At 40.7% G+C, this 13,233-nt stretch overlaps 1 protein-coding gene across 41 annotated transcripts in view; it reads left to right on the top strand.

Annotated features, from left to right (window-relative positions):
* The window catches only part of PTPRD (protein tyrosine phosphatase receptor type D), a 1,139,460-nt gene that overhangs the window by 829,487 nt on the left and 296,740 nt on the right, over positions 1-13,233 (top strand). For all 41 annotated transcript variants that reach the window (XM_083482170.1, XM_083482159.1, XM_083482163.1 and 38 more), the window contains one exon: positions 1,928-2,093. In XM_083482170.1, coding sequence (XP_083338296.1) covers positions 2,009-2,093 — 85 coding nt within the window. In that variant the 5' untranslated portion in view covers positions 1,928-2,008. The remainder of the gene's footprint in view (positions 1-1,927; positions 2,094-13,233) is intronic.

The following is a 13,233-nucleotide window of genomic DNA, read 5'->3' as shown; positions in this document are numbered from 1 at the left end:
CCATAACTCCTGAAAAGGGAGGGGCGAAATGGTCTCACTAATTGGCATTTCAAAATATGAGAAGGCAAGGTTATCTCTAGAAAATCTTTAAGACCAAGATAAATAAATAAATAGTTGGGAAACAAGAGAGTGAAAACTGCCAGATGGCTGTATAGAATACACCCCTTTTTAAAAGTTGTATTATGGTCTGTTCAGTTGCTACCAAAAGCTTCATTGCACATTTGAACCGCAGGAGAAAAATCTCCCCCCTCCCCCAGCGCTACATTAAAGTAATAACTTAGTTGAAAAGGTCTTTGATGCAGCTCACAATTTTCTTCTTCATTACTCCCCTGAACCATTTATTTGCTCATTAATTTATATGTGCCTTCTCTAAAGGCACTGTTAGAAAACTTGTGCGCTGCCAATGTTCAGATCCACCTCTCCCGCCCGCCCTCCACAAGGCCATCAGTATCTGGAAATAGTTCGATCCTTTGTCATTACTCCTTCAGATGGGTAGATGCAAAAGCCAAAATCATCTCGTCTTTGAAAATGCATTTGATACACTTTCCCATCTTCTGTGATAGTATGGGAGTCATTATTGCAGCAGTTGGCTCTGACACGCTTGCACAGACACAAATTGAGTCCGACAGGACTGATGTCTCATGGACTTTGCTGTCATTTGAAATGCTGGCACAAAGATGGTAGCGGTGAAAGCAGAGAGCTGGTGCTTTCAGCACGTTGAGGGTTTCTGGGGGTTTTGTGTTAGGTTTGTGTTTTGTGATAGCAGCAATCAAATCAAGAGTTGGTTTTCCATGAGCTTTATTAAAGCTGAGTTCTAGTGTCTGCTTCTCTTTCTCTTATCTCAAGTAGATTTTTAATATTATTCTGTGATCTAAAACAGGCTCTTCATACCACCCACGGATCTGTATCAATCCTTTCCAGTAGAATAATAATTAGTATTATTTTCTCTCCCCTTTTTCATCTTAATCTTTCCTTCATGCAAGCAATTCTTGCATTATGATATAAATAGTATTTTCTTTCTATTGTGCTTGTTTCAGACCTGCCAAAGCATATATCTTACCTCTGCTTAGAAAACCACAATTAAATTGTAGAGTTATGTTAGTGGCATAGATCTATTTTTGGATATCTCTAGAATTTCCTGTTGGAGGCGATGCGTTTTGTGTGTGTTATGTTTCTGACATAGCTTGGTTGGAGTGAATAAAGTAGAGTCAAATTGATTTCTTCTTAAAGGCAGATGTTCATGCTGTATTATTCATTAGTTCTTATACAAGATACAAAATTAAACCGACTGAACAGGAATATGTAATCTTTATTCATAATTTATCCATGAATTATATAATTCGCGTTTAGTGATAAATCAGAGAGGAAACAATAACAGTTCTGTGTGGACAGATTTTCAAGATGCCACACCAGATAAGACTTGGTTGGATTAATCCACAAATACCAATATCCTAGCCTTGCATATAGCGCATTAGGAACAGAAGCAGATTTAGCTCTGTCATTCTTACCTGATGCAAGGAAATCAGCTTCCAATATGTTGTTTGTTAGCAGGCTTTTGTCCTGGAGGTTGAATCCTTCTAAACCCTTCTTTAGAGTATCTGTATGGCTTATTCCAGCTGAAGTATTAAAGTAGGACATCATTAGGAATGACAGCTCATTTTCGTGATGTGGGGCTAAGGAAAGGAGACTCTCTGCAGCACATAGGAACTGTTGATCACAACCTGGGTTACAAGGTGCCTTGGAAAAGAACATAGTGGCTGTTAAAATGTGCTGCTCTCGGGTTATTTTACCAGGCTAATCCCAGCCTTCAAGACTGGAATCCAATGCTTTTATCTTGCTCATTAAAAGTGTGCATTGTTTATGTATTTGGAAAGGAAGGAGCAAAAACATTCTAAATATTTCTCTCTCTCTTTCTTGTTCCTCTCAGGCTTTGAAAATTCTTCATCTGGAATTTCAGATTGGAGAGACTCGCAGTGGCTTCTAAGCCAGTGATCGAAGCCGCCAAAGTATGCTGGTGCCAAGCTGTCGGAGGATGCATGTAACCAGGCCAGTAGTACTGCTCCTCTGCTTCCTGCTCTGTGCTGATGCTGAAAGTAAGCTCTCCCGCGTCTACTTTTTTCACCCTTGCAAATAAAATATTGGCCGTAATGAAGAGTTCTGTTTATGGTCGGCACATTCTGGGGGCTTGTGAATAATCTTGCTTTTGACTCAGTCTTGAGACACTGTGGGATCCACCTTGGCTCTCAGCCAGTGTTTGAAAGGGATTATTTACTGACTTCCCTACTATTTTTTCCTGCCGTTAATACCCCTTTTCTTGAGCATTGGAGGGTTCCTACTGCTCTCTGTTTGCTTGTGATCAGTCATTTCAAAGAGACAATGCGAGCAAAATTGTGTAGCCAAAACAAAACCTAACCTTGCTTGCCAGAAGGCAAACATCACTTAGTCTTACTAGGTATTTTTCCCCCCAGTTCCTTGGATATTTTCTTTTCAAGCTCTGAAAAGACAAACAATGCAATGTTGAGGCCAATTAAAATTCCAGGTCCTTTGTGTCTGTCACAGCAGCTGTTGTAATGTATTATGTCCAACAGCTGTCGTGGAGTACAGTATTTGAATAAACCAAGCAGAACTGTCAACTTTGAGGCTGGGCTTTAGAGTGTGGAGACTTTGGTGTGCTGCAGGCACCTAGGTTCTAAGTCCAGGACTCATATTGTGGTACTGTAGAGTTTTGGTCAATTAGCTTGCCAATTAATGAGAAGATAATATCTTCTTCTTAATTAGGAAATCATTAGGTTTGCCTTGTTTACATGTGTTCTTTGTCCCAGCTGTCTTCTGGCTTTCCACATTGAACAAGGAGGGAAAACCCCTCTTGTGTGAACTAGTTGAGGCAGGTTTGTCTGTATTCTGGTGACATCACTTGAACTTGCAGCATTTCCCACTGGTAACTTCTTTGAGCTGAGGGAATCTTTAATTTGGAGGGGCTTTGTAAGCACCCAGGGGAATCACTTTAAGAAGTAAACAACCTGAGTGCTAAAATATTACATTACAATGTAGGTATCGTTAGCAAGCATTGATACTACTTACTTGTCTCTTGGGTTCAGCGTGGATAATTGTTATTTGAATATCTTCGTCAAGAAAGAAGTTTGGTATATAGTGTGCTCTTATTGTCACACTTTGATTCAAGTTAATTTATCAATGAGTGTACTAAGCTGCAGATTCTGGTGGCTGTTCCTCGTGGTTTTCCATTTTCAATCATGTGTACAGAATAGTCTGAAGTTAGGTTTAGAGTGAATGAAATTTAGAAAGCAAACACTGAAAACAAACATTTGTAAATTAATGACAGTGGTGAATTTTGGACCTCTTCCAGATAGTTAAATGACCAGCTGGGATGTTTGTGCATAAGGTGAAGCCAAGGACATTTTAACACTTCAGCCAATAAATAATGAACTGGGATATAGCCCAATCTTTTTTCAATTAGACATTTTAAGAGAGTCACTTTTTTAAAAATGTGGAAATTGTTCTTAAAGGACAATAGATTAAAAATATATATCCTGAAGTTTTACCAATTGTACAATGATCATGATGATAGAACTGGAGAAAAAATTGTCACAAGTCAGATAAAACTTTGCAAAGATCACAGGTTTTTTGTTGTTTTTTAAAAAAAGTGAAACAAAGTTTAAACCTTCCCAGTAGCTTTTGGAAATGAACAAAAGAACAACTGTTTCAACAGTTTGTTTCTTTTTCCTTTGTTAAGCATTTGAACACAGAAAAAAATATTTTCCTGAGAATCGCTAGCAGATTTACTTTTTAAACAGGCAACTTTGTAATAAAGTGCTTTCAAATTTCCTTGCTTTGCAAATCGTTGTTTTCAGCATTCTGTTCCTTATTGCTCAAAACAAAATAAAATTTGGCAATCAGCTATTAAGCACTGTGGGTTTTGACAAGAGGCTTTTGTTTCTCTTAACACATTTGCTTCTTTGGAGTAGTTCGTGAAACTGCCGACTTAAGGATAATAAGTAGGTCTGGTTGGTTAGTTTCCAATTAAGTATTTCCCACTGGAAAATGTTTCTCTGAAATTTCTTGCTGGCAGAAATATCATTAAATGCTCTGTGGGGAAAGTTATCATCCTCCCATGCTAATGTTACATTTTATAGACCCTGAGTATCCAAAGTGCATTATGGGAGTTGAATTTTGCAGAATCCCTCCCATTGCCTCCAGTCATCTGCATACTTGTCTCATACAGAAATAAACATACAGTGGTACCTTGGGTTAAGTACTTAATTCATTCCGGAGGTCCGTTCTTAACCTGAAATTGTTTGTAACCTGAAGCACCACTTTAGCTAATGGGGCCTAATGAAGTACCACTGTATACATATACAGGTGATGTGTTCTACACAAGGCAGAAGCCCTCGCTGGTTTAAGATTGGGATATCTCCTGTTCAAGTCTGCCCAACGGCTGAGACAACATTCATAGGCCCTGCTGGTTGTCCCCATTTGCCTTTCTCGATTGGGATCAGGGAGAATGCTTTATTCGTGACTCTGCCTATGCTTTGAAACTCCCTTCTGAAGGAGGCAGTCTCACCTTCCACTTCTTTAGGAGCCTTCTGAAAGATAGTATACGCTTTCCTTAAAAAAAGAGGGGGGAAAGCATTTTTGTTTCTGGATGGTTGTTTTTATAATATTTTTAATCTGTTGGTGCATTGTGATTTAGTGTTAAGTGCTGGTAACTTAGGTGTTAAGTCAGATGTTAAATTGTGGTATTATTGTTTTTTATGAAGAAAGGTGGAATGGAAATGTCTTTTAAGTGCATAGTATACATTAGTTACTCCTGCCAACCTAGCAGTTCGAAAGCACGAAGTGCAAGTAGATAAATAGGGAAGGTAAACGGCGTTTCCATGCGCTTCTCTGGTTTGCCAGAAGCAGCTTAGTCACACTGGCCACATGACCCGGAAGCTGTAGGCCAGCTCCCTAGGCCAATAAAGTGAGTTGAGCGCCACAACTGGACCTAATGGTCAGAGGTCCCTTTACCCTTTACCTTTATACATTAGTTATATATGTCCCTTTGTGTTTGTGTGTGTAATACTGAGCCTCTTGCGCTTGCTGATCAGAAGGTTGACAGTTTGAATCCCCACGACGGGGTGGGCTCCTGTTGCTCTGTTCCACCTCCTGCCAACCTAGCAGTTCGAAAGCACAGCAGTGCAAGTAGATAAATAGCAACCACTGCGGCGGGAGGGTAAACGGTGTTTCCGTGCACTCTGGTTTCCGTCATGGTGTTCCGTTGCGCCAGAAGCAGTTTAGTCCTGCTGGCCACATGACCCAGAAAGCTGTCTGTGGACAAATGCCAGCTCCCTCAGCCTGAAAGCAAGATGAGCGCCACAACCCCATAGTCGCCTTTGACTGGACTTAACCGTCCAGGGGTCCTTTAACACACACACACATACACACACACACACACACACACACCTATGGGCTGCTGCTTCTGCTCCTGTTGCTCACAAACCTGCCTAGCCGCCAATCCCTTCCCTTTATGCTTTGCCCCAAACTCCCTCCTTCTTCACTTGCAGCTCACCCCTCAAAATTCTCTGCACTTCACAGTTCACCAACTACCCCCCTCCCCAGTCCCACTCAATGCTGTCACTGCTAGGGAAAGCAGAATGAAGGGCAGATTTTTTTTCCACCCACTCCCCTGATGCTGTGACAAGCAAGTCTCTATTTTGAAAGGCAGGCTTCCTTCACGTGGAATGCCATCAATGCTTTGTGTGTGTCCCTCCATTGACATATCTTTGGGGTGATGCGAAGGGGAGAAAGACTTCTCCTTCCCCTGATTCAGTCCAGGGAAGGAAGCCTGCAGGGATTTTTTAATTGCAGGCTTCTTCCTTCTCACAGTGGTGACACCAGGGGATTGTGAGAAGGCCAGCCTGGGCCACCCACTTTCTCTGCACTCCTCACTTCCTTCCCTGCTCTTCCTTTTGAATACGATCTACAAAACATGTTCGCATTCCAGCCAGAGTTAAGCACCTTTGTGTCCCATTAATGTAAAGATGGGGCAAATTTAATTAGGTGCTTGAAAGACGAGGTACATATCCCATGGAGTGTAACCCTTAACCTCCTGCTCTTTGCATTGCAAAGTTACTCGTAGCTTCTAATATTCCCAATGAGTCAGGAAACAAAAGCAGTTTCCCCCCACTGTGTTGTTGTTTTCCCTCCCAAAAAAGCTCAACCCCAAAAAAGGTCAACAATAAAAGTTGATTTGCAGTCGGCTAAACTAAATTTGGGGGCGCAGGGCAGATCTTTGCACCCCGGCGGTGCATATGCTAAAGACCTGCCTACACCCTGAATCATTTGTCAGTTCAGGTGAACTCCTAAGCACACCTACTTGTGAGTACACATCTTCCTTTTTTAGGCCAAAGCATCTGGAGAAGACACGCATCCAAAGCAGAGACTGGTAACAGGCAGGCCACTGTGTTCTTGGCATTTCCTAACCCACTCTCAATGATCCCCTCCTGTAGGTTGTTCAATATTAAACCAAAACTTCAAAAGAACGCTTACAAATTTTCAACACTTTTTGTTTGTTTGTTTTTAAAGGAACTGAATGACAGTGAGTTACAGAGGAATGGGTGGTCTACGAGAAAGTGACAGTAATGATTAGGCATCTTATTTCTCCTTCTTTTTTATTATTATTTTTATTACAAGACATTTCACATAAAGCAACACGAACAAACAAAAAACAATACCTTAGTGACAACTAAACAATAACTAACAACACTTCTACTAACATCACACACATTTTGGACTTCCGATTCACCTCATTGTGCTTTCTACATATTCTTAACCTATATCTGTTACATATCGATTTTTTGATTTTCATTTTTTTTTCATTTATAGTTTCACTTAATAATCAAGATTCAATCTAAACCTGTCAGGAGATTTACATTTTCACAGTATTGTTTTAGATACTCTTTAAATATTATCCATTCTTTACATACTTTCTGATTTGAACTTCCTCTTATCCTCCCAGTCATTTTTGCAAGTTCCAAGTATTTTTCCCCTGCCAGTCAAGCTTCACATTTCTCAGTCTTACTTTTAAACCTTCCATTCTTTCCTTCTACTGACTGTGGTGCTTACTATTCCTGATTGCTAAAGTTAGTTAAGAAAATGGTAGCTTAGCTGTACCAAAATGTTATATAAAAGCAAGAGGGTAGCATGGCTGCAAAGCAGTATTTATTTATTGGGGGAACTGAATCCCTGCATTTCCCTATTGAGCATTTGTAAGATTAATAAATGCTGCTAAAACTGTAGCTAGCGACAGTGCTTCCCTGCTGGGCTGATGTAGTCAAGGAGTCTGGTATATAGGGATGACTGAATGGCTTACAATATTTCTGAGAAATGACCCTAGTTCTATTTTTTTTTTACATTTTATTGCACTTAAGAACTTCAGGAGAGAGAGCAGAGTGTGTTGTGACTGATTACAAAGGCATCTCAGTTTGAAACACATGAGACCTGTTGCTCTGTGTGTTGTAGTGGCAAATTCATTTTGGGGAATAAATGAGGTTTTCCAGCAGAGCGTTTTGAGGATTGCCACTGAAGGACGATTAGATAATAGCACAATGAGTATAGATTGCCATTTCCCTTTTGCTTGTAATTAAACATTCCCCTGAGCTCTCTTCTTTCAGTACAAAACAATAATCTGGTGAGAGGGCAATATAATACGATACTAGATTTTTGCTGTTAGATGGAAACGAACAAAGGTGGCTCTGCAGATTCACGTATTCCAATATTATCTTTCATTAGTTTAAATAAAATCAAAAAGATATTCAAACTCACAAGACTCCCTAAGACAACTCTTCATTGTTCCTGGTTCTTCCTTTTTTTGGGGGGGGGGTGGAACAGTTGCCATTGTTGAAGCTTTTTCAAAGGTTAAGCCATTTTATGAAGTTTTGGTCAAAGTTGGCTTTTGACCAAAAGTGACAGTTGTGTTCATAATGAGAACTGTTGTCTGTACAAGCTCTCCTTTCCTCTTCTGTTTCAATACAAAAACCTGATAAGTGATAAAGATGGATTTCCTTGTACATTCCTAAACAGCTCTATCACTGCAAGGGGGATATAGGATTGTAAGAAGACAGTCAATTCCTGTCTTACTTTCTGTGGAAGTTTCGCCTATGAAAAAAGTTCATAAAGCTAATAAGTTTCTTCATTCTAATAATATTATTAGAGGAGTTCTAATCCCTTTGTTCCCACAGAGAATTAATTGTCAGGCTTTTTTTGTTTTTAACTCTGGAATGGAGTTTCTGTGCCATCTGTTCATAATTCACCACTGGCTCATTTCATACATTTGGCAGTCCTCATGCTATCACATTCAGGATGGTGTGTGCTTCTTGAAGCTACGGTTGTAATGGAAATGAAGAAGTCTGCGGTATGTCCTGAAGATGTCTGATTTGGCCACGTGCCTTGGGATTCCTCTGACATGCTCTATGTGGGGCTGCAGCGGAAAAGTTCTCAGAAACGTCAACTGGCCCAGGGAGCTGCAGCCAGACTGCTGACTGGAGCTCATAAGGAACAGTTCCACTCACTACTGGTCTGTTTCCAGGCACAATTCAAAGTGCTGGTTATGACCTCTAGTGCCTTTTACAGCTTAGGTCCAGGATATTTGAAAGGGAGTTTCGAATTCTATGAGCAGCTGCCAAGAATGCCCTCTCCAATGTCCCCACCAAACACACCGTTGAGGGTGATGGGGCTGAAAGGGCTACCCCAAAAGATCTCAAAGCCTGGGCTTGTTTGTATGGGAGAATATGGTCCTTCTAGAGATGCTAGACACTTTTAAAAGATGTCAAACACATCAACCAAAAGGAACATATTGCCTGCCACCTAAAGGCGTGTAATGAAGGCGCCAAGCAAACTTCCCTGGGGAGAACATTCCACAGACTGGGAGCCACTGCAGAGAAGGCCCTGTTCTAGGGCATTTCACTCAATTGCTTCCTTGAAGAAGCAGAAATGAGTCTTGTCCTCTCTAGTCCATTCTTGTTCATACTAATCTTAAGGGTTAATCGCTGCAAAACCCCACAGACAGAAGCACTTTTTATCAGGAGGTGTGTTCCCTTTGAAATGTAAACAAATAAAGTTTGATCGCTGCTGCACTTTGAAACACTGATTTTTCTTCTTCTGACTGCCGAGATAACAGGGCATGAAATGGGTGATTTAGTGATTTAGCTATCTAGGAATGCTCAAGTTTGTACAGTGGTGCCTTGCAAGACAAAAAGAATCCGTTCTGTGATTCTCTTCGTCTAGCGGTTTTTTCTTCTTGCGAAGCAAGCCCATTGACGGATTAGCGCTATTAGCAGCTTTTAGCGGCTTTTAGCGGCTTATCTGCTGATCGGATCAGCTGATAAGCGGCTTAGCGGCTTAGAAAAAGGGGGGGGACCAGCAGGAACTCACAAGACATTGTCGTCTTGCGAAGCAAGCCCATAGGAAATTCATTTTGCGAAGCACCTCCAAAATGGAAAACTTTTTCGTCTAGCGAGTTTTCCGTCTTGTGAGGCATTCGTCTTGCGGGGCACCACTGTATAGACTCTTGCTACAGACAGATATAATGATGAGCTATGGTTTATCATGTTAGGAAGGAGCCATGGTGATGCAGCTCTTGGAAATGTCCGTGCTTCCGTGAACCAGTGGACCATAATTATTTTCATGGCTATAATCTTCTGATTTAGTGTTGGAGCATGGACGCATTTAGCATATTTGTCCCAAAACAGGATCTATCTCTGGCCATGCACATAACTCATGCATTCTGTTTTGGGTCCTGGATAATGCTTGACATGGTCATTTCTGGTAAAAGCTTTTAGTTCATTAGAATGGAAGGAAAGCTTGTGCCATTGTGTACACATTTCTCCACTGACAGCATGAAAAAACTGGAATTGGATAGCAGCGCAAGCTTCACCCCCCTCCCTCCCTGTCCCACACATGCGCAAGGCAGCTGCAATAGTGCTTTTATTTTTCAATTAGGTATAATGTGTAAATATTCTGGTGTATGCTTGTCACTTTCTGGATGAATTGTTCCCCAGCTTAGCACTAACCATATAATATTCTGGAAAAGTAGTCCTTTGATAATACTAAATGTGCACTGTTTGGAAGAGAGCAAAACAGATATTACTTTGCCAGTTCTTCTTTGGACCGCAAAACATTGTGGCACTGCAAAACATTGTGGCACCAGGTGCTGGTTTTGACCTTTAAAGCCCTTTGTGGCTTAGGGCCCTCGTATTTATGGGACCGCCTCTCCTGGTATGCCCCGCAGAGGACCTTAAGGTCCATGAATAACCATAGTTTAGAGGTCCCAGTCCCTAAGGAAGTCAGACCATCCTCCACCAGGGCCAGGGCCTTTTCAATGATGGCCAGGAGGAAAAGGCCTTCAGAACTCACGGCCAAGCGATGTCCCTCTATTGGGACTTTAATAGGTGTGGTGTTTAGATATGCTAGAGAGCAGGCACACCCAATTCACAAGAGAATGTGATCTACTCCCAATATATAAACAAAATGGCAGTGATCTACCCATTGTCATTGGAGGGAGGAGGAGCATGCAGTTTTTTTGGGGGGGGTCATAAACTTGTTGAGCATTTTTAAAAAATCGCTCACATGAGAGTACAGCGCTGGCAATTGCACACAGCTCTAAACCCGGATGCGGGGGCGGTTACATTACTTGCCAGATGTACCAGGATCACCTCAGCAATCTACTTGTAGATCACGGTTGACCGGTTGGACACGTCTACTGTAGAACAACTCTACAGAAACAAAATGAATCTGGGTTTGGTCAGTGCCCGGATAGAAAACTGTGTGGGAACCCCATGCAAGCCATCCTTCCTGGAAGACCATCACTAGACGAAAGGCAAAATATAATACAATAAAGATATGCACATGGATGGTGCTCCCTTATTCATTTTTCCATCTACATCTTTAGTCATCTTACACCCATATCAGTTTCATGCCACCAAGTGCCTCTTGCTCATCGAGTGATATTTTGTATGTTGTAATTTCATCACCCCCCCCCCCTTTATTCAACTGTGTGGTGGAATTCAACATAGTGCTAAGGAGATCTTTGTTCACATCAAGCAGTTATGTTTGTCTGAAGGAACAAACCCCACCCCACCCCGTAGGCTGTTATGAGGATTATTCCAACCCTCATAAACCGAGATGAGCGCCGCAACTCCAGAGTCAGTCACGACTGGACCTAATGGTCAGGAGTCCCTTTAACTTTTAAGGATATTGGGGGAAGGAGCAGGAAAGCCTGTTGCCCTGGCTTCTGCGAAGAGAAGTGAATTTTGGAATCTGGTCCTGTATGTTCCATTTTAAGGATTTACATTTTATTTGCATGGTAGTACATATATCCATACAGCCCGAATGTCACAGCCCTTGACATAGTGAATGGAAAGGGAACCAAAGAACAAAACAGCATATGCTCAAAACACATGGATTACTCTACATTTTTATATTATCTTCTTGGATAATCGTCCTGTTTTCCTGGCTTGATTCGTTTTGCTGTGTAATGAGCATGCTAATGTTCAGTGTCACTGAAGAGCTTTTAAAGACACCTAGTCACAAGGAATTGGATATATATATATATATATATATATATATATATATATATATATATATAATCAGCTCCCATAATGGTCTTTTCTCTACAATCAAGCGGTACATGAATTTTATGAAATAAATAAATAATGAAATTCGGTCGGGGGGGGGGAATCAGTGATGGCTGTGATAAACCTTTTGATTTTATTCTAGAGGAAATATTTTATTTCCTTTTGAATATTCCCACCAACTCACACAAGCGTAGCATGACCGTAGAGCTCTGTTTTTATTTTCTGAAAGCTTTTTTTTTTTTTTAATCTTTTTGGCTCTCCTTGATAGATTTCATTACTTAGTCAGTTTTTAACCTTGCATAAATGTCAATGGAGCCTCACAATGCAGTGGAGAAACAAGACTTGTGTTTCACAGCAAAACTCATCTGGCTTCCCCTTCACTCTCTAGGAGAGGCAGCCAGCTGTACTTGTGGAGGTTCTTCAATATGAGTGTGAATAGGGCTCTACTAACCTTTTAGTGTGGAGCTTTTTCATGTGGAATAATGAAGACGGTTATTTTTCGATGCTATCTGTCTTCATTTGTGTGTGTGTGGTGCTCTTTCACACTCGATGTCAAATGTACCTGTTTCCAGTGCTGTTTCATGTAGTCTCAGTTGGAAATAAGTTTGAAAATGGAGTGTTGTCTGCATTCCCCCCCCCTGCAAAAACCAGAGTTATTATATTTGCTTTCACCCTTTAAAAAAGTTATTTCAGTCACACGTTACAATACAGCCCTAGGAATTCTTTTTGAGTTGATTTTACGAAAATTGCTATGTAGTATTGTGACAGTAATTTTACACTGCACTTGCTAAATTTGACATTAAAATGTGTCTCGTAAGGCACTTATATTATCAGTTTTCAAAAAGTTTTCTGAGACAGAAGTGGAAAAAGCCTATTACACAAAAATACCCAATTGAAGTTACTTTTTCACTTCTCTAATGTTATGTTATGCTTATCGTTCCTGAGGCAGTGACTCAATCACTGAAATGACGGCGAGTATTTCTAACCGGGGCTTTCCATTCTGTGCTTTTATCCTGCATTTCAAAGTGAATTTAAAATATGTAGCTTAATTATTTGCATGAGATTGATTATAGAGTCTACAGAAGTGTCGATGTCAGAAAAAACCCTGTCATATAATGGTAGACTTCTCACAAGTTCAACACATCCATGAATATCTGTGCAGAAGAAAAATACACTGAATTCAACAGGACTTACTGCGTCTTGTGTGTGCATATGATTGCAACACTAGACACCTTTACCAATGCTGCAACTAACAATGAATATTTATTTTGTAGCTGCACAGTGCAGTAGGCATAATAATAATATAATTTTATTTATACCCCGCCCTTCCTGATTTAAAAACCGGGGCTCAGGGTGGCTAGCAGCATATATAAAACATTAATTAAAATGCAACTTAAAAACAGCATAAAACAGCATAAAATACAATATAAAATGCAGCATCAATATCAATAAAATTCAAAATTCAGGGATCTTTTTTGGGGGGGGGGGACCCAGTCAGTAGACATCAAATGATCACCAGGGCTAACTGGCCAAGTTGGTCCAACTTGGGCCAGCAAGGTAACCAGGGAAGAATTTAAATGTGGGGTCCCAGAAAGGGTTTCTT

The sequence above is a fragment of the Podarcis liolepis genome (genome assembly GCF_965112155.1).
Source record: "Podarcis liolepis genome assembly, chromosome: 17".
Classification (NCBI taxonomy): Eukaryota; Metazoa; Chordata; class Lepidosauria; order Squamata; family Lacertidae; genus Podarcis; species Podarcis liolepis.
Note: the sequence above shows the minus strand (reverse complement) of the source record. Positions and strands in the feature narration are given on the sequence as shown.